Raw genomic sequence first — 27,628 nt, forward strand, 5'->3', positions numbered from 1 at the left:
GTAGCCTAAGTACAATTTCGAGGTAATCAATTTAGTTCTAATTCATACTCAATTTGGAATTAAATATTGTGATGTTCACTTTTTACTATCTTTGGTTCGTAATACAAAAATATAAATCAACTAATACTATATATTATAGGCTACTATTATGGATTAAGATTCCTGATAGTATTAAAAATACATTAGTCAGCTCCACCTTTACCAGCAGCAACATTTCAATAATTTACACTTTCATAATTCATTATAATCACTAAAATGATATATTTTGTTTTGAAAATAGGCATTCAGCATAATGATTACTTTTACTTTTGGTGCTGTAAGTATATGTATACCTATACTTTTTTAATGCTCCATAAGTATATGAATATTTCTGTACTGAGGCATTAATACCTTTACTTAAGTAAAGAAACCGAGTACCTCCTTCACCATATAAGTGAGTTGCGATATAACCTTGTGGCAACTTATTTAAATAAATTCTTATTCATTTACAAGGGTCAAACATTAGGTGCATATAATCATGGTTGGAGTTTCCCTTTGCTTTTATTTTGACAGTAAAGCCACTAGGTTTCCGGTTACAGTGTGGCTAAATATGGCTGACTTGATTCAGCTTGTTGCGGTATCAGCAAATGAGAGCGACTGTAGGGTCTGCGGGAAAATGTCAATCACCCGCCGCTGAGCGGAAACCATCCTCCGGGCTGTCGCATTATCCACCTGCTCCAGCTGAAGACTCATCTTCCTCAGTCAGTTCAATGACGATATACTATCACAATATTCTATATTATTTGGGGTCTGGGTGCTTTACTGCAGGCATCACGCCCATTCTCTCCCCTTTATTCTTTTCACTTGTTTTCACTTGACAATTCACAAGAATATAATACAAATTCCCAACAATTTTAGATAATTAGGCTAATTAAATCAGTTTAAATACTGTACTTTTGATGTTGCAATACTACCTATATCAAAATATTCCTGTTTCCTGTTTTTGTAGTCATCATTGAGTCTATAGGCTTTCACCAGTCACGTTCCATGAAGGCAACATTTCTGAGCATGTTACAGGTGACTTTCTACTTTATTTTTGTTCTTTTTATAACAAAAATAAATTACAACAAAAGTGTTCCTTATACTGCATTATTGATCATATAAAACCAATTCTAAAACAAATGTTTTTGTTATAATACTCAAACAAAACAGTAAGCTGCATAAAATATGTTGTGTTCATTAACCTGATGTAAGTATCACAAAATTAACGTAATGAAACCTGCTTACTTTACATCATCTTTGTATTACATCAATATCAAATACAATTCGAATAAATACAAATGACAATAAAAATCAATAAGATGTTTTTTACTTAAGTGTATTATGTAAGACAACATCACAACATAACCTTAGAAAAGAAGGTACCAGGATATTTAGGATAGAAATTGAGTCGTAATAACAATAGTATAAATTACAAATCATTTTTTGGTTTAAGCAAACACAGTATTTTTGCTGCATGAAAAACATATATTTAAAGTAGAATAAAGAATAGCCTACATTATAAAAGTAGCCTAATTAAAAACAAAAGACAATTCAGTCAGTACAGTACATCTACCTATAATATATGGATCTTTATTTTGAAATATATTCTAACATTTTAGTACTGCTATCGCCATGATTTAAAAATGTAATAGTAATCTTATTAAATCTTCATGCTGCTTCATTGACCTGTCCAAACTTTTACTTTGAAGGCAAAAATAACCTCTTCCTGTTTTAATCTGACACCTTTGTTGCTGCATCCTTTCTCTGCTACTCCGATTGCACCTACAGGAGCTGCAGTCACACTGAACCTGAACATAAAAACTGCGTATGTATATTGACAACATAAATGTTAATGATAATTTATGGATTGTTGTTTTTGCTAATTTTATATGGATACACTTTCCAATAAATTCTGAAATACATGCTCAAAAACAGCTCCAAATAACCAACATTATTTGCTTATCTTTCAGTTTGGCAAACGTCACTTTATACAAAAATAACTTTCAGAGACTAAATTGTTACCTTTATGGGATATGAGAATCTGTAAGAAAAAAGATCCAAGCAGGCCAGCCTGCAGCTGAATGGATGAGGTTGAAGGTGAACTGTTCCATCCCACCAGCTCCTGGTTCATTGACAAAAAAAAACGCCTGACCAAAACAATCCCTCAAATCCAACTGGGTTAAATAGCTGGATCTGACTTAACCTGCTTTTCTTAGTTTTATTTATTTTATAGTATTTCGTCTTTTAATGTAATCATTAATTTTCTCTTATGTCTTGTTTGCTTTTACTGAGTGAATTAAGTATTATCAAAATATTTATTACGTGCCTATTTTAGCTCCCTGTCTTCCTATAAATCTAATATGTGATGTTATATGCTGCGTGCGTTAAAATTGTTTAAACATTTGATCTGAATTTCATTGCTTGTTTTCTGTTGGTCTTGTGTTTTGTGAAAGTATATGAAACAACATAATAACATATGGCAATTCTGTTGATAGATACTGGTATTAGAATGTGTAATATTAGATTATTGTTCGGAGAAGTTGATTTATGTGAAGTGAGTCATTCCGAAAAGTGTTTCTATCTAAAGGGATCACTTTGGGGTTTCAAAGCTTTTCGTACAGGGTCCTTCCTCAGTTAGTAAATCTTTTAAATCATTAATGAATATAGGGTGATGTGTCATTTCTATTTTATACAGTAGTAGAATCCACCAACAGATGGCGCCCAAACGTGACTAATTTACTTCTGAGAAATTCTGGTGATCTTTTTACAGACCAGATTTCAGTTAAAAGGCAACAGAATATACTGTGACCAAAAAGTGACAAGTAATACTTATTGCAGTCATTTGTACCGTATAGTTTCCGCTTCATAAGTCACCTTCATATAAATACATGAACAAACTGGCAGCTCTGAAAGGCACCCGACATAGTCACCTGACTCTTCATACAAATTGGAGCATAGAAAGGGAGACGTGTGGTTGAACATAACAGTCTCATATGTTTCACAATACACATCAACACATGTTCAATGTGCAGGCACTTTATGAAATCAGTGGCAACATTTTCCCAAACATTTGATTAATTTTACATTAAAAAAACACATTATGTTAATAATAACTTACCCGGGTCAGGTCATTAAACATCATCAGATTATCTACACATGACTGCTGATCACTTTTTGGTTGAAGCATCACAGTTTAGAAACGTATTATGATATTCTCACTCTTCGTGTGTGATTGTTACAGAAGCAAAAGGAAAACAACTCCCTATAATTCATCTTAACACCGATACCAGTGCGGTTGCACACTTAATTTTAAACAGAATTATTAATGCAAAGGTTTGGTTACCTCACAAACGCACACAGTATTTAACAGTCTGTCCACTGGGAAATACATACATACCAGCATTTGTGCAGACACTGAGAGAACACAATGTACTCAGACGCACTGTTCCACATGTTCCACACAGGCAGGCAGACTCTCATCTTCAGACATGTTAACTCTTTCAACACAGTCCCCTAACTGTATGTGTTGAATGTTAATCTACTATTCACCGTAAGCAGGTACATATCTCCAGTAGGCGATTAAACCGTGTCAAACTGACACAAAGGGCTTGTACAGCTTTCACTAAAATGCGTCTGCTGAAGCCAAACAACAACTTCACAATGTGACACCAATGCTCAGGACATTCTAGCATTTTGTGATGAGCTGCTTTTAATGAAGAATGCTTGATTCTCCTCCCTTGAGAAATTCTTAGTCACATTATAATTCATGCCTCTGAGTTCCTCTTTCTTCATGTAAGCCGCTCTGTGGCTCCATCTGTGATTTTTTTTAAACAGCTGGTGGAAACAAGGCTGTTGCGTTACTGAGCAGTAAACTACCACACTGAGCTGAGAGACGTTTAAACTCTCTGGCTGTTTCTATCAAAAACTATTTCCACAGCCTGCTGCACATTAAAATCATAAAGACATTAAACAATGCTCAATTTTAGGTTTAAACGAAACTAATGGGAAGAAAAGAATTATACCTCTTATCAGAAAGCACTTTATAAAATAAATGGGTACTACTAAAATGAGTTAATTCGGCTTGTAAGATTTAAATCAACATGATTTATCATCTTTATTAAGAAGCTTGGATTAAAACTTGATTATGATTGGTTCATTTGGAAATTCCAGAGGTCTGCTAATTTGTACTAACAGACCGCTGCTAAGGAGAACAGACTGTCGCTAACGAAAACAGACCGTTGCTAAGGAGAACAGTGCTGCTAAGGAGAATCAAGTCAAAGTCTGCTCAATCTAATATCAGCTGTGGACAACAGAAATTAGTTTTCTCCGTCAGAAAACTCAGTGGAATACTTTTTGAACATTCCTTTTATATTTGTGGAGATGGCTAAACTGTCTCCAGTAAAGAAAAGACCTCAGAGAAATCACCCGAAGAAGACAGACAGGAAGTAAACACTAACTGAGAAAAAAGAACACTGACTGCTTAGTGGCGGTGATCACCCTGTCAGTGAAAACTAGCCATTGACTGTGTCAGAGTAATGATTAATCAACCAAGGAAAGAGAACCAATCCTTTAGACAAATATAACTGGGGTATTCCAGGAAGCAGATTAAGAGTTAGCTAGTTAACACTTTTATACAACTTCATAACAATGAAACATTGTACCCCGTCATGAATTACTACTCATAGTCACAAGTAAATGTTTTTATCTTTTAACAGTATCTACCCTGAAGTGTAATAGGATGGAGGTTCATCCAGTCTCCAACAGAGCGCTCAGTGACTGGCTTCTCTTCTCTGATTCAAGTTCACTTCGTCGCGCTACTATCAGACCTCCGCACCTCTCTAGCAAATAATGTTAGGTTACTTCCTGCCCCCCGAACACCATCAGCTGCACATCAAAAACCCTAGCAAAATTCTTGTCTCTCCTCCTCTGTGGGAGCGTCATCAGTGACCAGGCCCTCAGGGGGAAACTGGCATGGGGCCCAGCTCCAAACAATGGGCATTCAAATGCAGTGAATAAACATCAGCTCTCTGGTACACTGAGTGAGGGCAGCAGCAGGACTGGCAGGGACCCTGCACTGCTCAATATGCTCCGACTATCACCAACACTGTGGAAAACCCTGGCTCTGAACCAAAGTGGGAAAAAAACGTAGTGGCTTTAAGAAAATAGTTTGTCCATGTAGTAATCTGTCCTTGTTTACAACAGAATTATTTTCATGTGGGGCCAAGAAACACAATTCCCTATTTGTGTTTGACTATATATCGTACACTGGCTCTGTTCACCACGTATATACTGCTCTGATTAAATTTAAATTCCCTTTGTAAGCATTGGGCATACATCTAGGGGCTTTTATTGTGAAAGGATGAACATGGGAGAAGATAAGCTGTAATGCGCTGCTGTTAGAAAGAGTTGGGTTCAGAATGAAGGCTTCATGTTGTTATTCTATTATATTTTATAACCAACTGGAGGAAAGGAGGAAGAAAACAAGGGAAGGGGTTCTAATGACTAATTTTCCTGTTTTTATCTTGTTGACATGCATCAGGACACATTTTGATACGCTATACAAATATATGTGGTCAAATCCCAGACCACCCTGGCAAGTGTTTTGATTATGGGATCATACAGCGTCTTGGTTTTGCTTATAATTCTAAAGCTGTGCACTCTGATTGGCCAAGATGCATGTTGACGCCAGCTGGAAACAGGGTCTTGGTCAATGCGTCTTCCAGTTTGGTTCTGAATGTATTTTATAGCCCTTCATCAGTCTTAAATGTACAAAGTGTACTGTCATTCATTATGCTGTGCTGTCATTTCACATTTAAATCCCATCATTCCAATCAGGCCAGTGTTCCTTCAGTTGTAGCACATATTAAAAACTATGAAGAACATGGACTTCAGTCCCGTGTAGCCTCTTGATATCTTTGCCATTCAAGAAACAGAATGTATTTTAAGCATTACTGGGATGCTCTGTCTTAGCTGGCAACCAGCTGAACTGATACGGTTCCCGAGGCACAAGTAGATCTATGTCAAGTCTCTTCTGTTCTTTTTCACTGTTAACGTTTCTGTACCCGAGCAATGACATGGCACTTTTACACACTTCCTGGATGCGTTTGACCTTGCTGTGTGGCAGCGAGGTACGCCAAGCCTGTGAGACGTCAGCAGCATTCCTTGACGAGATTTCAAAGGCATCTCTCTTGGAGCCTTTGCCTTTTCCGTGCGTCACCTTGAAGATCCACTCCTCCAGCTGTTTGGTCATCTCTAGACCTACAAACTCATACATGGCGTTTATCTCCTCGAGAGGGTTGTGTGCCACGTCCTCGTAGCGCACCATTTTGTAGCGACCTTTCAGAAACGGAGGGGGCTTCAGGATGGCCCTCTCATGGATGCTGACATGGCTACGGCAGATCTCCTGCATGGCCTGATACTGCACCTCTGCTGCTGGGACGTTCCTCTGCTCCAAGACGGCAGAGTTATCATGTACAAAGGCGTTGGCTGATGCCTCTCTGGACCGCACCACGGCCCGGGGGTCTCTGACCAGGTGGATGATGCGGAGGTCTAGGTTTGGATCCTGCAGCAACGGATAGAGGGATTCCAGCTCAAAGAATCTCACTTCCTTTAGTACCACATGACTGTAAGTGCTGCAGGCATCCTCAGCCCTATGCAGGCCGCGAATATCACATGCGTGTTGGCACTGAGTCTGGTTGCTTAACTGGTTACGTGGCGTGAGAGAACAGGCTGGCGGTGAGCACAGTGCTCTGCTGTGACTCCACATAAACAAAAAGGACATGTTGATCTGCTCCGGCATGTAGGCCTCCATCACAGACATGTCGCACTGGAACACGCTCCGAAACAGATCCCTCACCGCCATGCGCAGCGCCCGCGCTCCGTGCTTCTGCAGTTTGGTCCACACGTGCCACGCAGGCTCCATGAGGTAGAAGACAGACGGGTGCTGACTGAACACCTGACCCACGAAGGACGAGCCTGACCTCCAGGAGGACAGCAGCAGGACATGAACTTTGCCACCATTGGAGGGGGGGGAGCCGCAGGGGCTGAGCTGGACGTACCAGCCGCAGAACAGCACCACCGCCGCCCCCTGGAGGATGACCAGGAAGATCATGGTGCTGAGGTTCACTCTGCAGCGGGGCATCATGGCCGCGGAGGTTTCTGCTGCTTTATGTGGAGCTCTTTATTTTGGCCCTCGGTGGAGCTGTGTGTTCCTTTGGCTGCAGGAACAGAAAGGGCTGAGGGTAGAAGAGAGATAGAGAAATAGAGCACAAAAAAACAATGTTTAGGTTCTTGAGCGAAACGTTTTATCTTCAGTTTCACAAGCTGTTTTCTGAAGTTTTGAACAGTGTAGCACCTGCCAAAAGCAAGCTATCAAACACAGCACTCACACCTCAGAAGCTAAGGCAGCACACACCTCAGTGTGAGAGGCCTGTGTGTTCTCCCTGGGACAGTGATAAGCTATGACATCATGCAAATGTCCTCTGACTTATAATCATAAAGTTATTGGGTAATGCACATCTTCAGATCACCATTATGCCTGTTATCTCCCTATCACTGAGAGGACTGTAAGCAACATTGGGAATACATTACAGTATAATAACCTTAAAATATTTCTAGATTTTTCCCTGAGGGTCTGAATGAGTTGCTTCATTGCCCCTAGCTTGACTTTGTTCTAACCTTTCTTTACTCATTTATAATGTATTTAAATAACTGATTGTATCACAGTCAACTCACAAAACAATACCCTGTAAACAGAACAAGTTCACCAATTAAAAAACATTTATCATTAAAAAGGGAACTAAAGGTTTAATTAAAAACACACAGGGTATATACAGACATTTTTAAGTTGAATTTAATACCTTTTTTAATACCTTCACAATATTTTTTAATACCAACACCACTTCGAGCTGCAACTGTAGTGGCAACCTTTCGAACTTCAGTGTTGGGGGTAACTAATTATAAAGTAATGGATTACTGTCTTTTGTTACTTAACTTTCTGAGTGAGTAAGTGTAGTAATGCTTACAATTCAAATCGAGTAGCTATTATTACAGTTACTGGATACTTTGTTACTTTTTTGCCTCAATAAAAACACTGACCTATGTATACACAATTGTTTGTTTTTTAATCCTAACCCAAGACAAAAACTTAGTTCATTGTTATGTGTAGGAAGAGCACACACCACTTCTCCAGTGCTACACTCTTTCTTTCACTATCATTTTATCTCAGTGAAGACAAAATGTCCTCACGTTCGACAGAAGTCTTAATACATGTAAAAAAAAAACAACAGATGGACATACACGTTCATCTCTTGGAGGAAGGTTGTGTGACGTCAAGGTACTTTGGTTTCGAATTCATGGGACATGCGAGGGCAGTTGACCTGTTGCAGCACATCAAAGTAAGAACATTTTCTTATAATATTTGGTATATGCTAACATAGGGGCATTGTTTGCATTTGAACATTTTCATGGATTTGTGATGATTTAATTGATTTAACCTACTGTGGATTTTCTGTAATAGTAGATATAATATTGGCACATTTATTTAATGTCTAGGTTAATAATCATTAAACATATACAATACAATCTTTCAAACAACATTAAGTTTGGCTTTATCAGATCAATGCATAACCTTCTGATTAAGCATTAAGGTTACAACACTTAGCCCATCACAAGCCATGCTACTGTAGTTCAATGTTAGTCACAATGGTGGTACCTGCAAGCCAAATTTGAGAACCACTGGGCTAGATATTGAGCCAATATGAGAGGTTGAGCATGACCCTGAGGCCTGCCTGATGTACTTCTACTTTGTGGCCTAGACTGGAGCTACTGAACCTGAATTAGTAGGTATATTTATTTTGCAGGTACTCTACTCCAACTTCCATAAAGTAACTAGCTTTGTCGGCTGATTACAGCCCTTCTAATTAAATAAATGTGCCAATATTATATCTACTATTACAGAAAATCCACAGTAGGTTAAATCAATTAAATCATCACAAATCCATGAAAATGTTCAAATGCAAACAATGCCTCTATGTTAGCATATACCAAATATTATAAGAAAATGTACTTACTTTGATGTGCTGCAACAGGTCAACTGCCCTCGCATTTCCCATGAATTCGAAACCAAAGTACCTTGCCGCACACAACCTTCCTCCAAGAGATGAACGTGTATGTCCATCTGTTTTGTTTTTTTTACATGTATTAAGACTTCCGTCGAACGTGAGGACACTAGTTTCTTCTTAAAGTATGGTGCTATACCCAATTTGATGATGTAGCTCGTCTTGTCCTTGCCACACGCGGAGATTTTGCTATCTCTGAATCAGTAAACATGTTCTGGAAGAGCTCTCCTATCCCCTCATTAGAGTTATACGAGTGGTGTTTAGTCGCTGTTTCCAAGCACCACAGAACCTCAGCTTGCAACGTTGAAGTGGGGCATGGAGTTTGATGTCTAACATCTGTCGTAGGCCTACTCACGGTGCTGGTAGGCCTACCGCTGGCAGTGGCATGTGGGAGAATGGTGGAGGTTTGGGGGAGAGCGTGGTTTGCGGTGATGTCATGTCAATTTCAACATCGAAATAGGTAGTTGCTCACTTCGTCCGCGCATTCTTGTTTGGTGGCTATTAGACTCCATGTGTGACCTGACAGCATTCACTCCCATCCAGGTGACATTTATTGTCTTTTTACAGACGTTGCAATAAGCCTCTCGGCTGCTACCAACTGCTGGCCTAAGCCAGTCTTTGAATCTCGAGTCCTCTAACCAGAGGTACGAAAAATTAAATAAAATTTCCCCATGACTTCAATAGTAGCGAACTTTTGGTAACTTTTGTCAGCAAGCCAGCCGTGTAAGCTATCCTCTTGAAGCATAGACTGAGTCGCCGCGCACTGACGTCACATCATTGATATCGTTCAGGTCCTACTCTCACATATAATTTATATAATATAGGCTAATTAAATTCAAGCGATTTTTAGGAGATAGGCCTGCACTTAACACAAATGGAAAAAAAACTCATAGTTGGATTGTGGTTCGAAAATGTGATACCTCGTCAGATAGGGCCTAACGTTTATTACTTTTTAAGACTTTTTAATGGCCTTCATTTTTTTGCTCATTTGATTTACTACCTTTTACAACCCTGTGTATACAATATGTTTATGGGGCGAAAAATCAAATCCTCCTGTAAGATGATAAATCGCATGATTTTTTAAAGAGAAAACGTTTTTTATTGACACATCATAATACCTGCAAGATAGTTTCAGGATTGTGTTTTTTTTTATAGGCCAAAAATAATACATTTTCAGTCCACACAATATAGCAATATGAAGTTAAAACTTTTAGATTGTAATTGTTATTAGTCATTTTTATCAAATACTCCACATATTTAACTGCTAGAAAGAAATCTCAATATATATTTTTGTGTTTTGGTTCAAAATCCTCCTCAACAACAACCTTGCTCTCTCCCATGCTGTTAACTTTACTTTTATTGCAATAAAACATGTAAAGGATATTGTCCTGACGTTTTCTATTTTATTTACCTTTGCAGTTTATGATTTAAATACTTATAGCATTTACTTGAAGTTACCTGCATGATTAATATCTTATCTCATCATTATCTCCCAGGCTGCAGACAGGTGAAAGAGAGCTGAAAGATTTAAGGGAACAAGTACTAAAGGGAACCAAAAAGCTCTCCTCCCACATGTGCACGTGCAACTAGGTATGTGTGTCAAAGGAAAAACACGTGGACATGTATCGTGCAAAATGCACTTTTTGTTGTCTTTTATACATAAATATGTGTCCCCGGTGTGTAAGGAGACTCACAAAGTGTCAGAAAACAAAACCCTCTCTCTTTTCCTCCTAACCCACATCTCTAAAAACGGGGGTACAAACGATAAAAGGTCCTGTCCTTGTTGTAAACCCGCGAGAGAGTAACGTTTGAGCTCCAGACTGTTTCAGAAATAATGCTGGATGTGGTTTGGAACATAATATGGCGTTTAATCACGGCAGCGTTTAGCTGAGTTTCTCCCGGTAGAAAACTCTCTTCAGAGGAGAGATCATGACGCTCCAAAGGGGCGTGGCCAGCAGCAGCTCCTAAGGGGCGTGGTCAGCAGCAGCTCCAAGGGGGCGTGGCCAGCAGCAGCTAGTTCATTTAAAGCTACAGTCACAGAATCAGCACTTCAGGAACAAGGCTGAGATAGAGGGGGATGATGGGGGATCTGTTTGTATTTTGAGCAAAACACTTCATACATGTTTTGTTTAGATATGGCTCTACAGTATATTGTTCAAATATAGCATGATAGGAGACCTTTAAAGTAAAAAAAACCAAAACATTTGTTCATGCCTTGTTTTATTTTATATATTCAGAGTGCATTCATTGATCTATTGTTGCTTATATTACATTATATTATATATCCATTGCACCTACTCAGTGGCCAATCCCTGCCTCTCAATGAATCCATTCAGCGAACAGTGAAAAGAAACCAGAGTAAAAAGATGAAACAAGCAGTGTCAGGACTAGGGATGTTAACGGTTAATCGACTATCGATTAATTGTCGAAAAGAATTTACTCGATTAAATTAAATTAATTGTGACTAATTGAACATTGTAATCTATGACCGTTTCCCACAGGACGTTCTTGAACGTGACCCGAGATTCTCGCGAGCCGCTAGAGCTAGACACAAACTTGAGGCGGCAAAAAAACTAAAACAAACAATGATGAGGCGGTCAAAACGGAGTGGAGTGTGGGAGCATTTTAGATTAATTAACGATGAAAAAGACGCACAATGCAAACTTTGCGGTGCTACATTTAAATACAACAGCTCTACAAGTTCGTTAAGATACCACCTGAACAACTTGCATGTAACGTTAGCCATTCCGTCGCCTTCACAACCTACAATTGCTGCTGTGCTGGGAAGGCGAGTATGCGACCAAAGAAAAGCAGACGGCATTACTCAGAGAATTTGCGGGATGATTGAAAGAGATATAATGCCAATTAGCACCACCGAGGCCGAGGGATTTCGGGAGCTGATACAATTCATGGAGCCAGGATATAACATCCCTTCGCGAGCGACTGTGACTTCCAACTTGGAGGCACGCTACGAAATTAAGAAGGCTAAGCTAAAAACATGTTTGTCCGCGGCTAATGTGGCTCTGACGACGGATTGTTGGACAGCACTGACTACAGAAAGCTACATCACGATTACTTGCCACTATATTGAAAACGACTGGCAGGTAAAGTCGGCAGTCCTTCTTACGGAGAGCTTATCCGAGAGACATACAGCTGATAATTTAGCTGCCAAACTGAACCAGGCTGTGGAGTCATGGGGACTCACCGGCCGTGTAGTAGCCTGTGTGCACGACAATGCTCGGAACATTGTTTCAGCAAACAACCCCGCACGAGTCAGTTGGAAGTCAGTGTGTTGCTTTGCTCATACTTTAAATCTGGCCGTCAATGACGGATTCGCTGCTGCTGGTGTCAACCGAGTAATTGGAGCTGCTGGCAGGCTGGTCAAGCACTTCAATCACAGCACACCAGCAACGAAAGCGCTAGAAGCAAAACAAAGACAAATGCAGCTACCAGCTCATCGGCTCATTCAGTCCTGTAAGACCAGGTGGAACTCTGTACATGCGATGTTTGGCAGACTCGTAGAACAGCGATGGGCCGTGTGTGCTGTGCTATCAGACCGCTCAGAGACCAAGCTTTCAGATGCGAGGACGCTGGAGTTGAGAGACGACTTCTGGCAGCTTATGGAGGACATAGCGCCAGCACTAGAGGCTCTCCAATGTGCTACTACTGTAATGTCAGCAGAGGCGGAGGTATCCATATCCAACACGTACCCCATCACATTTAGTCTGATTAACACGCATCTCAAGATGGCAAATGGAGACAGCAACAGAGTGGCGGAATTCAAATCTAAAGTGCGCACTTCGTTGGGGGAACGGATGAAGGTAAGCTATGGCCATTAATTAATTAAACTCTTCGATCACATTTGAGCTATATAACAGATTATGGGGTGAATCACTTATCACCAACACATTGTCACAGTGTAAACTGCGTTTTTATGCAGTTGTACCCTTGTCATGTCAAACCTTATTAAATAAAACTCTAATGCTAGCTTTCTCCTTTATTTAATTTTAACAGGTTGAGTCTGAAGACCTCACATCAACAACACCAATGATAGCAACGATGCTGGACCCACGGCATAAGCACCTGGGATTTCTAAGCCCAGCAAGCAGGATCTCAGCTAATACCAAACTGCTTGAACTGGCTATGGAAGAACATGTGGACTCCACATCAACAAATGAAGCCACCACTGGAGATGATGTGCCAGTCCAGGGAGCTACACTTCAGAGACACACTTCTGCTATGACTCTTCTACTGGGTGAAAACTATACCACCAGCAGCAACGATGACATTAAAGAGGAAGTGGACATGTTTCTGAAGGATGCCTCACCACTCCTTGATTCCAGTCCCACAGAATGGTGGAAAGTCAATGAAGGAAGATTTCCGAGGCTGGCAAATGTGGCACGACGATATCTGTGCATACCGGGCACGTCTGTCCCATCAGAACGTGTATTCTCAGCAGCTGGCCTGACTGTAAACAGGCTGCGCACACGACTTACTCCTGACCACGTTAATATGCTTATTTTCTTGAACAAAAATAGAGGGGTCTAGGTCAGGAGCCTATTCAAAACACATTGAGACAGGAATGTTTTTGTTTCAGGAGAGGTAGCCTATATCTTCATTTGACTGTTCTAAGGGTCGCCCTCTAATGTTACTGTCACCTTCCTCAGGGATGATTTAAGTTGTGTTCAGAATATATTTGAAGTTTCCAGGGCTAGTTATCTTACTGTTACCTTTCTCAGACCAAAGGGGATTATAAATGCTGCTAATGTTTCAAGTTTTACATATGTAGTTAACCAGATTATAATGTGTAGGCTTAATATTGTGTAGGCTAGGCCTACCCATATTGTTTAGATTTCTATTTAAAATTAATTTTATTTTGCTTAATGTTTCACATGCGACAGGTGAGCCAGTGCACAATTATTTTGTTATGTATTTTAATTTTCTGTGCTTAATGTATTTTGTTAAACTACATAAATGCCATTATCTGCACATTATCCTAACTGGTACAATAAAACATCAATTGTGCAATATAGCATGCATTTTTATTCAGTAAATAAGCAATATTTAGCTTTTAATGTTAAAGACACTATTGATACACTGAGAAATTTACATTCTCAGGAAAAAAGCCGTTTATATCAGTTAATCGTTAATCGATCGATAAGGTCAATCAACTAATGATTAATGAATTAATCGATAATTTGCATCCCTAGTCAGGACTGTCCTTCAAAGTTTGCAAATCCACATCACTGCTGCCTCGTGATCCATGCGAGCATAAGGTAAGATGTTGTGCTTATCGAACAAGTCCTGACATGATCTGCTCACACTCAAAGCCTCAGGACACACACACACACACACACCCACACACACACACCCTATTTACTTCATCCTCTTCCTGTCATTCACTCTCCACTGTCCTCAACAGCCTTTCTAAAAGTGAGCGGTTTAAAAATGTGTCATCTCATCTCCTAAACTAATATATTGGCAACCTAGCGGAAATACACTGCAATCCACCTACAGCATCACAAACTCCCTATGAGTTCTGCTGCTGAGAGGCTAAAACTTGCTTTTCACTGGGATGCGTTCCACACAAGGTGACCTAAACACCAATAAAACACACCCATGTGACAATTGCCAGAAGTGATAACCAACAGCAATTAAACAGAGTGTAAACTGGAATGAAGATAATAATATAATTAATAAGCTATGGCAAAACAAACATTTTGGCTCCTACACCACCAGTGGACATTTTTAAACGCTAAAGACACATATATTAGCTTTTTATCAGCGACACCCAACTTTTAAATGGTCTTAAAATCATTTTTTTTATGTTTATATGGTTTTATCTATTTAAACAATTTTACAATTTTATTAGCGAAATTCCCTTTTAAGTTGGTCTTTTAACCTTTTAACCGTTTATTATTCTTATAATTTATTTCGTTTTTATTATTATTATTATTTTATCTGGGTTTTTATTTTTATTTTCTATTGGTCAGCTAGCCGAATGTATATGGGGGACGATAGGTTTGGGGCCGGGGTTTTTTGTTAAAATTTTAAAATTAAACCCACCCCACAAAATTTCCCCAATTCTTACTAAATTCGCACCCTTTCTTCAAATTTTTAAAAAAAAAAATTTTTTCCCCCATTTTTCCCCTTAAAAAACCCCCCAAACAAAAATTTTTAAAAAAACCCCCCTTTTTTAATTAAATCCCTTTTAAAAAACCCCCATAAAAATAAATTTTTAACAAAATAAAAAACCCCAAATCCCCTCCCCCCCCAAAACAAATTTTTCCCCAAAACTTAAAAAACCAAATTTTTTTTAACCCAACCCCTTAACCCCCCAATTCCTCCCTAAAATTTACTTCCCCCTAAATTTCCTAATTTTAAAAACAAAAAAACCTTAAAAATTCCTTCCAAAACCTTTTAAAAACCCTAAAAAAAACTCTTTTAAAAAAATAATTAAAAAAAATTTTAAAATTAAAAAAAATAAATTTTAAACCTTTCCCTTTTAAACTTTTTAAAATACAAAAAATTTTTAAAATTAATTTAAAAAATTTAAAAATTTTTTTTTTTTAAAAATTTTCCCCCCCTTTTCCTTTAAACCCAACCTTTCCAAAAAATTTAAAATTTTAACCCTACAAACAACTCCTTTTTGAAAGAACATATTTCTTTTACACTGGGGAAAAGACAACAATAAAAACAGAATTACTTGCCCAAATAAAATAACCCTTCATTTAAAAAAAATCAAAAAAATAACACTTTCAATTCCCCCTCCCCCCAAAACCCCAATTCTTTTTTCTCCCCAAAAAAGCGGGCCCCAAGCTCAAAAGTGCTTGCCGAATAAGGGAACCGGGAAGCCCCAAACCCCCCTAGGATAGAAAAAGTAAAAAAAAGGGGGCTTAGGCTGAAACCCTAGCCATCCCCTTTTAAAGGGCACGGGAAGCTGAGCCGAAAAGTGCTGGGCCCCCATTTAGGAACCCCCAAAAATTTAAAATTGGGTCGGATGAAAAAAAATTCCCCGAAAAAGCAAACTAAAGGGGGAAAAATAAATGCATCCAAACTCATTCCTTCCACTAACCCCTTTCCAAACAAACAGCCTTTAAAGGCTAGTTCCCACCAACTCAACCAATTACCTATGCCACCCCATTAAAGCCCGAAAAACCCCCCTTTTTTTTCACCCCATCAGCCCCCGGTTTTTTTCTTTCCAGAAACCAGTGCCGCCGCCCCATAACGCGCTTTACGCGCTGGGGCGTAGGGCCCCAAAGGGTTTTCCGGGGGGAAACCCCCCAAAACCCAAAAATTAGCCTAATGAAAAAATCTTAAAAAAAAATTTTTAAAAGGCCGAAATTTTATTTCTTTAAAACTATAAAAAATATGAGGCACTTTTTAGGCATACTACTCAAGGTACCGATGGTGCCCCCCTCCCTCCCCACTCACTCATCACAACTCATAATGTTTTTTTATTGGGGGGGGGGGGGGGGAGGGCATCATGAAGGAATTATGCTTAGGGCACCAAAATGGCTAGCAGCGGCACTGGACAGCACAACAATGTGGATTTTACAGACTATGACTTAGACTATGCGCCACCAGCAGCCAAAGAGTCAGTCAGCCAGAATCCATTTACCCGAGAAGGTCCGCGGGTTATTCCCAAGACTCTTACCTCGCAGATCAGTGACTTGAATATTGGAGCTCCATCCTTCAACCCCCAGCCAACAAATACTCAAAGTATGCCTGCAACTGAACACCTGGCACAATATTTAGCTCGGCGTGACCTAGTGAATACAAGTTTGTACGAGTTTGATGATAAACCTGAAAATTATCGTGCTTGGCTGTCATCATACAAAAATGCCACTCAAGGACTTGGTCTCACAGCCACTGAGGAATTGGACTTGATGACGCGATGGCTTGGAAAAGAGTCCAGCAACCAGGTGAAACGTCTCCGTGCAGTGCACATAGCAAGTCCACAAATAGCACTGGGGAAAGCTTGGGAACGTCTTCAGGAGTGTTATGCAGCCCCAGAGGTGATTGAAAAGGCCCTCTTTACCCGACTGGATGCATTTCCCAGAGTCTCAGCCAAGGAAAATCTGAAGCTACGAGAGCTAGCTGACCTGCTTATGGAAGTGCAGTGTGCTAAAGAAGATGGCTACTTACCAGGCCTGTCCTACCTGGACACGACACGCGGAATTGAACCCATAGTGACCAAGCTGCCTTATGGACTCCAGGAAAAATGGATCTCGGCCGGTTCTAAGTATAAAGAAGCAAATGGAGGACGGTTCCCACCGTTTGATTACTTCACGAAACTCATATGCTATGAGGCCAAGAAGAGAAATGACCCTAGCTTTGCCTTTTTAAATACCACCACAATGTCATCTGTCAGAGCTGAAGGTGCCTTTCCTAAAACCTTCAAGAAACCCATTGCAGTTCACAAGATCAATGTCACTCCCACAGAGTCAAATGTCTCTAGTGATCCGAGTAAGATCTGCCCAATACATGCAAAACCCCACCCACTGAAGAAGTGCAAAGCCTTCAGAGCCGAAACTCTTGATGACAGAAAGGTATTTCTGAAAGAAAACGGAATCTGCTTTAAGTGCTGTAGCTCAACCAACCATATGGCAAAGGACTGCACTACAATTGTTAAGTGTTTTGAGTGTGACAGCACCCGACATATCTCAGCTATGCACCCAGGACCAGCACCGCACCTCACGACTCCTCTGACCTCGCCACAGCATGGCGGGGAGGGAGAAGAGGTAAACGACACCAGTGAGGTTAGCGCAAGCTGCACAGCAGTATGTGGTACAGGACAAGTCGGACGGTCATGCTCCAAGATATGCCTGGCAAGAGTGTACCAGAAAGACCACCCAGAGGAAGCCATCAAGGCCTACGTCGTGTTAGACGACCAAAGCAACCGATCGTTGGCCAAGTCCAGTTTCTTTGACAAGTTTGACATCCACACTAAGCCATATCCTTACCAACTGAAAACATGTTCTGGTATAGTAGACACTTTCGGCAGAAGGGCATCAGATTTTATCGTGGAGTCCCTCAATGGAAAAGTTAGGATTCCCTTACCACCACTCACTGAGTGTAATGACTTACCTGATAATCGGTCTGAAATTCCCACACCAAATGCCGCTCTGCATCAGCCTCACCTGTCAAAGGTAGCAGAACACATCCCAAAGCTGGACCCCACTGCTGAAATCCTCTGCTGCTAGGGAGAGACGCAATCAGAGCACACAAAGTAAGGGAACAAATAAATGGCCCCCGCCAATGCACCCCTTCGCACAACGCCTTGACTTAGGCTGGGTGCTGGTCGGAGAAGTCTGTCTAGGGAGCACACACAAGCCGAACGTCAGTTCCTTCCGGACGGCCATGGTCGACTGTCATCGGCCCTCACTCTTCCAGCCATGCACAAGCCTTTTGCACATTAAAGAGGAACTTCACGACAGACTGCCAGGAAACAGTGCCTTACCACCCAGAGCTAAGGAACACAGTCTGGGTCAAAATGTGTTTGACTGCACGGAACAGGACAATAAGCTAGCACCTTCAATCGAAGATGAAACTTTCCTCAAAATGATGGACAAAGACGTCTACAGAAACGATTCACACAGCTGGGTTGCTCCATTGCCGTTCAGACTACCTAGGCAACAGCTTCCCAACAACCGCGAGCAAGCACTCAAGCGGTTTGGCTCACTCCAACGCCAATTCAAAAGAAAGCCAGAAATGCAACAGCAATACGTGGAATTTATGGGTAAACTGCTGAAAAACAACCATGCTGAGGTGGCACCAGAGCTAAGAGAAGAAGAGTGCTGGTATTTACCAAGCTTTGCCGTGTATCACCCACAGAAACCCGATCAAATCAGGGTAGTGTTTGATTCAAGTGCCCAACAGTCTGGGATCTCCTTGAATAACGTGCTCTTGACTGGACCGGATCTGAACAACACCCTTCTAGGAGTGCTCATGCGGTTCCGAAAGGACAAGGTCGCTGTGATGGCAGACATTCAACAAATGTTTTACTGCTTCCTTGTGGACGAAAAGCACAGAAACTACCTGCGATTCTTATGGTTCAAGGACAACAACGTAGCCAACGAGGTCATTGACTACAGAATGAAAGTTCATGTTTTCGGGAACAGCCCATCTCCTGCAGTGTCGATCTATGGGCTCAGAAGAGCCATCAGAGATGGCGCAGAAAAATATGGAACAGACACAGTCAACTTCGTCGAACGGCACTTTTATGTTGATGACGGCCTCTGTTCTGTCCCAACTGATGCAGAGGCTATTGGGCTGCTTCATAGGACTCAAGCCTCACTTGCTGAGTCTAACTTGAGGCTCCACAAATTTGTCTCAAACAGTCAGGCTGTCTTGGAAGCCTTCCCAAGTGAGGACTGCGTACAAGCCAAAAGGGATGTAGACCTCAGTGGAGATGAGTCACCCACCCAACGCAGCTTGGGGCTCCTGTGGGAAATAGCAAGTGACACATTCACCTTCTCTGTGTCAACCGACACCAAACCATTCACCCGTCGAGGGGTTCTTTCAATGGTGAACAGTGTCTTCGACCCTTTAGGGTTTCTGGCTCCAGTAACGATCCAAGGCAGGGGCCTTCTCAGAGAGTTGAATTCTGAGACATCGGAGTGGGACACCCCATTGCCTGAAGATAAGTTAGGCAAGTGGGAAGCTTGGAGAAACTCGCTTCAAGACTTGAGGCACTTTCATATACCTAGGATGTACACAGGCATCTGCCCAGCCAAGGCTGAGCGAGTAGAACTCCACGTCTTTAGCGATGCATCTGTGAAGGCCATTGGTGCCGTAGCCTACCTGAAAGCCATCCAAGAAGACACAGTAGACGTGGGATTTGTCATGGCAAAAGCCAAACTTGCCCCTCAATCAGACCCGACCATTCCCAGACTTGAACTGTGTGCAGCAGTCTTAGCAGTGGAAATAGCTGAGCTGATTCAGGATGAACTGGATCTAAAGCTGGATGCCACAAAGTTCTACACTGATAGCAAAGTTGTCCTTGGATACATTTACAACCAGTCCAGACGGTTCTATGTGTACGTCCATAATCGGGTCCAGCGTATACGCCAGTCTACCATCCCTGAACAATGGCACTACGTGAACACCGAAGACAATCGGCTGACCTGGCGTCGCGGTCGGTCCCAGCAGCACACCTCACAAAGACAATGTGGTTCAACGGACCAACCTTCCTGCGCAAGCCCTCTGTTCAGCCAGACCCTGCCTCAGTCATACCTCAGTCATTCAGCATAGTCTCACCAGAGTCAGATGCAGAGGTCCGTCCAGCGGTGAAGAGCTACATTACTGATCTACAAGGGAAAGTTCTCAGCACAGAGCGCTTTGAAAGGTTCTCCACATTCGACACTCTCCAACGAGCCATCGCACTCCTTATTCATATAGGGAGATCCTTCAGCACTCCGACAGGCAAGTGCAAGGGATGGCATCACTGTGACTTACCTCGTTCAGTGGATGAGCTTTCCCAAGCAAGAGAAGTCATCATCAGAGCTGTTCAGAGGAATACTTTGTGAAGGAATTTGAAGCTCTGGAGAGAGGAAAGCAAGTTCCGTTAAGCAGCTGCCTACGCTCTCTCAACCCAGTCTTACAGGATGACCTCCTCTGCCTTGGAGGCAGACTGAAGAATGCAGATGTGTCCATTGAACAAAAGAACCCTGTCATTCTCCCCAAAAGAACACCATGTGTCCTTGCTTCTCACCAGATACCACCATGCCCAAGTAAGCATCAGGGTCGCCAGTTAACAGAAGGTGCTGTACGAGCTGCTGGGCTCTGGATCCTGGGAGGCAAGCGGCTCGTTAACTCAACTATTCACAAGTGCATCACCTGTCGCAGACTTAGAGGACGGATGCAGGAACAAAAAATGGCAGATTTGCCCACAGAACGCCTTACAACCTGCCCTCCCTTCACGTATGTGGGACTGGATGTCTTCGGACCCTGGCACGTCTCCACCAGACGCACCAGAGGGACACAACCTCAGAGCAAGTGCTGGGCCATACTATTCTGCTGCATGAGCTCCAGGGCAGTTCACATCGAGGTGATTACCTCAATGGACACCTCAAGCTGCATAAACGCATTGACGCGTTTCTTTGCCATAAGAGGACCAGCCAAACAACTGAGGTCAGACTGCGGCACAAATTTCATTGGGGCTTGCAAAGAACTTGGGCTGAGTGCAGATCAACCAGACAGCACAGTGCAGAGGTATCTGCAACATCAAGGATGCTCCTGGGTGTTTAACCCGCCTCATGCCTCACACATGGGGGGTTCATGGGAGCGCCTCATTGGGTTAGCCCGAAGAATCCTGGATTCGACGCTCCGCGAACACAGCACGCGCCTAACTCATGATGTTCTGTGCACACTAATGGCAGAAGTGACAGCAATTCTGAACGCAAGACCACTAGTTCCAGTATCGAATGATCCCGAGAATCCATTCATCCTCACACCATCGATGCTGTTAACGCAGAAAGTGGGCGTCCCACCACCTCCAGGTGACTTCACAGGCAGAGACCTCCTCACGAAGCAGTGGAGACAAGTACAAGCATTATCCAACTTGTTCTGGAACCGTTGGAGACAAGTGTACCTGTCAACCTTACAAAGCCGCAAGAAATGGACAAGGTCCCACCAGAACCTGCAAGACGGTGACATCGTCCTCCTCAAAGACAACCAAGCTGCCCGCAACAACTGGCCTTTGGCAGTGGTCACAAAGGCTATTCCAGGAACAGATGGAAGAGTCCGTAAGGTGGAACTAAAGACAGCAAACCAAGGCCAACCAAAGACTTACCTTAGACCAGTGACGGAAACGGTTTTGCTTCTTCATAAGAACTGATGTTTCAGTTGTAGATCTTAGTTGAATGTAATGTTCATGCTAGTATAGTGACCTCACAGTGGTCACAGCGGGGAGTGTGTCGCCATTAGGGCGATATATTTTGACTTTTATTTTGACACATTGAGAAAGAATACAAACTTTTACTTTGATACAATTTCCTGTAACTTCCTTACCACTTCCTGCCTTGTCATCAGTTACTTCCCACTCAGTTCCTATCTGTTGAAAACAGTTAATACTTAAGAATTCCTGTCCGTGAAAGATGCTAGAAGCAAAGTCGTAAGTAAAACTCATTGTTAAGTTAAATAATTGATAGATTAAGTTAAGTTTAAAGTTGAAAGAGAAGGTAATAATAGTCTTAAAAGATCGTTTTTATTTACATGTATTTACAAGGATATTTCATAAGACTTCATGTGAAGCTGAACTTTATGTTAAAAAATGTCAAACTTTGTTTTGTTGCAGTTTTCACTCTGCCATGTAATGCTGGAATCTTCAGTAAACAACAGTGAAATGTTAACTACGACACAGACTCCTGGTTATTGCATCAGAGTTTAACTTGTTGGATAGCTTCAGTTGTTACACTGCAGTGAAGACAACACACCGTCCCTTATTTCGAAAAAAACAAATTCAGTATTTCATCAAATGTTTAATTGTTGAATGTTAGCTTTACATGCCACACAGGGCAGACAACTCCAATTACATCATTAAACCACAACACATCTGAAATCACACAGACAGTCACACAGACTGAAAATGATGTAAAACAGAGCAAAATACAGTTACGTATTACTTTCTTTTAAATGATGTTGCTATTGCCAATAGCAACATCATTTGCGTATAAATACAAGCATCTGAAGTTTTTGTCTGAATCTCTGACCTGAAGCAGGACAGTTCCAATTCCTCTAAGTGGGTGCAGCATTGATCTACAGAGACTGGATCAAGATAATTGGCAGTTTGAAATACCTTTTTTACTTCCTAAATATAGGTCATGTTGGAAACTGTAGAATCAGCTCAAAAATAGGAGAGAGCTTCCCTTCCTCACTAACATGAGGACGATACCCTCTACTTGGCAATAACAGCACTTTCCTCCTGTTCCTCTTTCATTACATGTTACACACTTTTACCCAAAGCGATCACATACACATGCTGCAATAAGAGTTGAACTAGCGCTCCCCTAATCCGAAGATCAACGCACTAGACCACTGAGCCACAGCCTCCCATGTACTCATTTAAAATACTAACATGTTCTGCAGTGTCACAAACCGCCATGCAGTTTAACAGGTGTGGTGTACTCATGCTTTCAAGAAACAAGAAGAGAACACTTGAATCCACCATAAGATGAATCCACCAATCCATTTTGACATGCAAAAATGGCATCAATCTTATTAAGGGGAATATACTGTAATTTTGGTATTGGATTGACGAAACAAGACATCACCTTGGATTTTGAGATGGACATTTTTTTTTTTTACAATTAACAAATATTTTATCGAACAAACGCAGAGATACGCAGATACAGTGAAAATATGTGTTTGTTTAAACCACAATTTGAAATGTCTTCTCACAAGTTTAAATTGCAGTAATAAAGTATTTCTGTATTGTATAGTATAGTATAGTATAGTATATTCAGGGCTAGGAGGGTTATTTCAAATATATATTCTGTAAAATAACTAGTTATGTGTAAAAAATGCATTCAGAAACCTAATCTGAGTATCACACTATCAAAGTAATGTGACCTGATCACTTTCTGTTACTTCGGTTACAACAGAAAAATGTGACCTTAGAAAAGAAGAAACAAAAATAATTTAGGATAACAAATGTGTCCTCTTGAGAGGCTAAGCAAGTGTAGTACAATATATACTACAGTATACAAAGGCTGTTTTAGTAAGTGAAAAAATCAGGTGTCCGCCTTCTGCATTTAAAAGAAAGATATTTAAAATTAAAATAATGAAAGTAGACCAAAAATCTAAAATGAAAGTCAGAAAGTCTACCTATTATAAATTGATTGTTATTTAATTTATTGTGACATTGTAAACCTGCTTATAATACAATACGATGTACCATTAAAACTGGTTACACATTTTATTTTGTAACTGTAAGGAAATAGAGTTACATCCTGATTACATAATCCATTTTACATTTTTACAATACGGTACTTCCCTATTCTGAGTAAAGTAAAGTATAATATAGTGTAGCATAGTATAGGATAGTATAATTTACTATAGTTTAGTATAGTATAGGATAGTATAGTGTACTATAGTATAGTTAAGTATAGTATAGGATAGTATAGTGTACTATAGTATAGTTAAGTATAGTATAGGATAGTATAGTTAAGTATAGTATAGTAAAGTATAGTTTAATATAGTATAGTAAAGTATAGTTTAGTATAGTATAGTAAAGTATAGTTTAGTATAGTATAGTATAGTTTAGTATAGTATAGTATAGTTTAATATAGTATAGTAAAGTATAGTTAAGTATAGTATAGTAAAGTATAGTTTAATATAGTATAGTAAAGTATAGTTTAGTATAGTATAGTAAAGTATAGTTTAGTATAGTATAGTATAGTTTAGTATAGTATAATAAAGCGTAGTTTAGTATAATATAGTATAGTATTGTAAAGTATAGGATAGTATAATTTACTATAGTTTAGTATAGTATAGGATAGTATAGTGTACTATAGTATAGTTAAGTATAGTATAGGATAGTATAGTGTACTATAGTATAGTTAAGCATAGTATAGGATAGTATAGTGTACTATAGTATAGTTAAGTATAGTATAGGATAGTATAGTTAAGTATAGTTAAGTATAGTATAGTAAAGTATAGTTTAGTATAGTATAGTAAAGTATAGTTTAGTATAGTATAGTAAAGTATAGTTTAGTATAGTATAGTATAGTTTAGTATAGTATAATAAAGCATAGTTTAGTATAATATAGTATAGTATTGTAAAGTATAGGATAGTATAGTATTGTAAAGTATAGGATAGTATAGTTAAGCATATTATAGCTGAGTATAGTATACTAAAGTGTAGCATAGTATAATATTATACAGTATAGGATAGTATAGTGTAGTATAGCTTAGTATAGTATAGGATAGGATAGGATAGTGTAGTATAGTATAGTGTAGTATAGCTTAGTATAGTATAGTGTAGTATAGCTTAGTATAGTGTAGTATAGTTAAGTATAGGATAGTGTAGTATAGATAAGTATAGTATAGTTAAGTATAGTATAGGATAGTATACTATAGGGTAGTATAGTATAACTCAGCGACTCAGTTAGACAATACAGTCTGACTGAAATGACATTAATGGTAGGTTACAAAATGGATCTGCAGGAAAGCATTCATCCTGATCAAGAAACAGCCCCAGTATATAATAATAATAACAATAATCATAATACTTTACCTTTATATACCGTTTTCTAAGTATTCAAAGACGCAGTTACAAGCTTTTGTTGTTCTGCTTATTTCTGAGGATGCAGTTACCCAGAAACTTGCTGTGCTCAGCTGTCTAAACTCATGAACAATTACCCAAGAAGCTTCTCACGGTGTTTCAGGGTGTCACGCAGCTGCAAATAAAGCCATGACAATCAGTGGGAAGAGCAATTTGTTCAGAGGAACAATAAACTAAGACTATCTTCTTCAGCTAAATTCTCAAACAACATCCCACTTCTTCTTGCTAGCTTCAATGATTGCTGGTAATGCAAGGCAAACATTTTAATCACATTTAAACGTCAGAACTAGCTATGCGAGATCCAGCTTCTGATAGAACAAACAGCATTTGGTCAATTGAAATTAATGTACGCAATTACTTCATCAAAACACTCCTGTCATGCACAAAGGTTTTGTTTGTTGAGGGATTAGTGATGGAATCGTTGATGACACGACCTCATCATTCTTAAAGACCTCTGCTGTCAGAGTGGAGATCTCTGTTTGCATAAGATACTCATTCAAATTCATTATTTAAAATTAGATACATCTGATGTTGCCGTAATCAAATTTAGAAAAGTCATCCAATATTTTTTTCTTGTACCCTTATACATTCCACCATACTGCCCAGCAATACAGACCCTTCCCCACAGAGAGTACTCACATTACCCAGATGAGCCTGTCCCTTCCGGGGTCTATTGTAAGGCTGAAGGCTGAACCTGGGATGCCTCAGGGTATACAGTAGATGTTCATTCAGACAGAGTTTTCCAGAAAATGTGGATGTTCTTTTTCTTAATAGGAATCACCGCAGTTAGTTAATGAATTAATTGTTGGCACCACAAATGTGCCATTTAGTGAAGCACTTTGAGCTGCACCTGCTGTATGAAAAGTGCTTTATAAATAAAGCTTTATTATCATTATTATTATTATTACTACTATTACTATTATTATTGTTATTATTACTACTACTATTATTATTATTGTTATTATTATTATTATATCTGTAACCAGTGGTTTAAAGTCACTTAGAACTGTACTTAAGAAACATTTTGAGGAACTTGTACTTTACTTTATTTATTCAATTTGTTGTTACTTTGTACTTATAACCCTCTACAATTCAGAGGTAAATGGTGTAGTTTTACTCCTAAATTTATTTAATCCCTTTAGTTTCTTTACAGATCTGGATTAATGATGGTAAATATAATCAGCCCTTAAATCAGACTTTAGTTCACCTGGAGTAAATCCAGCAGCTACCCTGCAGTATACAAAGCCATTAAAACTAGCTGCACCTTTACCAGCTCTGAGAACACTTTAATGATCAATAATTATAAAACATATCAGAGATATTATTCTGAAATGGACCAATCAAACAATGACTACTTTTACTGTCGCTACTTTAAGCATACTTGTATTTCTACAGTCTGGTACTTCTACTTACTTCTCTGAGTACTTCTTCCCCCTCGGTTTGTAGACCAGAGTAAACGGGTGTCATGGTGCCCCCTCCGTCAAACCAAACAGAGAGGTTTATTTAAAGTCTGCTTCGAGAGGTTGATTCTGAATATGTAAGCATTAACAAACAGCACGCCGTTAAATCCCGAACGGCTCTTTTGCTTGGACTAACACGCCGAGGGTAGTGATGTTTGTCCGCTAACGTCCTCCCCCGGTCCCACGGTAACTACACGGATCACCAAGGTGCACAGAGACGGTCCTGTCCGGAGAAATGGGATTAAATAATGTTTACCCCTCTTCCAGAATGTTTTACCTTCAGCTGGGTTTTCGGTCGTGGTGCCTAGAGCTCAGTCCTCTCTCTCCTCTGTCCGGCAGCTCGGAGGCTCTGCCCGGTGTCGCCGTGTTTTGAGACGTGGCCAGCGGCAGTGCGGGCTGAGGCAGTGGGCTGGCTGGGGGCTGGTGTTCAGAGACAGGAGTGGTAAATGGGGTGGGAGTGGGGTACTGAGCGGGCGGGACCTGATCTGTCGCTGCAGCAGTAGATAAGCAGATAACCAGAGGACATGTCACATATGCTGATCCAGGACCAGGCCACAGAACAGATAGGATCCTCAACTCAACAGTGATGGAAAGTAACCAAGTGCATTTACTCAAGTACTGTCCTTAAGAACACATGTTGTTCTTTGGTTATACTGTGAGCCATGTTCATGCTCAGCTCTCTGAATATATGTTGCACATTGTTGCACACGTCTGCGCAGCCTTCCACTTTAAAACAAAAT

General features: G+C 40.3%; 1 protein-coding gene and 1 long non-coding RNA gene across 3 annotated transcripts; one reads left to right on the top strand and one right to left on the bottom strand.

Moving 5' to 3' along the window:
- Positions 1–1,046: 1,046 nt before the first annotated feature.
- On the bottom strand, positions 1,047–27,304 carry chst6 (carbohydrate sulfotransferase 6). Of its 2 annotated transcripts, none has more exons than XM_063907100.1 (2): positions 27,166–27,304; positions 1,047–7,256 (listed from the first exon to the last, which is right to left on the bottom strand). In XM_063907100.1, the coding sequence occupies exon 2, from the start codon at positions 7,163–7,165 to the stop codon at positions 5,963–5,965; it is 1,203 nt and encodes a 400-aa protein (XP_063763170.1). In that variant the 5' UTR covers positions 7,166–7,256; positions 27,166–27,304; the 3' UTR covers positions 1,047–5,962. The 2 variants fall into 2 exon arrangements, with proteins under 2 accessions (XP_063763170.1, XP_063763180.1); XM_063907110.1 differs by having other exon boundaries at positions 26,842–27,278.
- On the top strand, positions 12,391–14,172 carry LOC134880291 (uncharacterized). Its single transcript, XR_010167917.1, has 2 exons — positions 12,391–12,961; positions 13,155–14,172. It is a non-coding gene; the product is annotated as an uncharacterized LOC134880291 (long non-coding RNA).
- Positions 27,305–27,628: the final 324 nt, after the last annotated feature.

Source organism: Eleginops maclovinus, chromosome 2, assembly GCF_036324505.1.
Source record: "Eleginops maclovinus isolate JMC-PN-2008 ecotype Puerto Natales chromosome 2, JC_Emac_rtc_rv5, whole genome shotgun sequence".
NCBI lineage: Eukaryota > Metazoa > Chordata > Actinopteri > Perciformes > Eleginopidae > Eleginops > Eleginops maclovinus.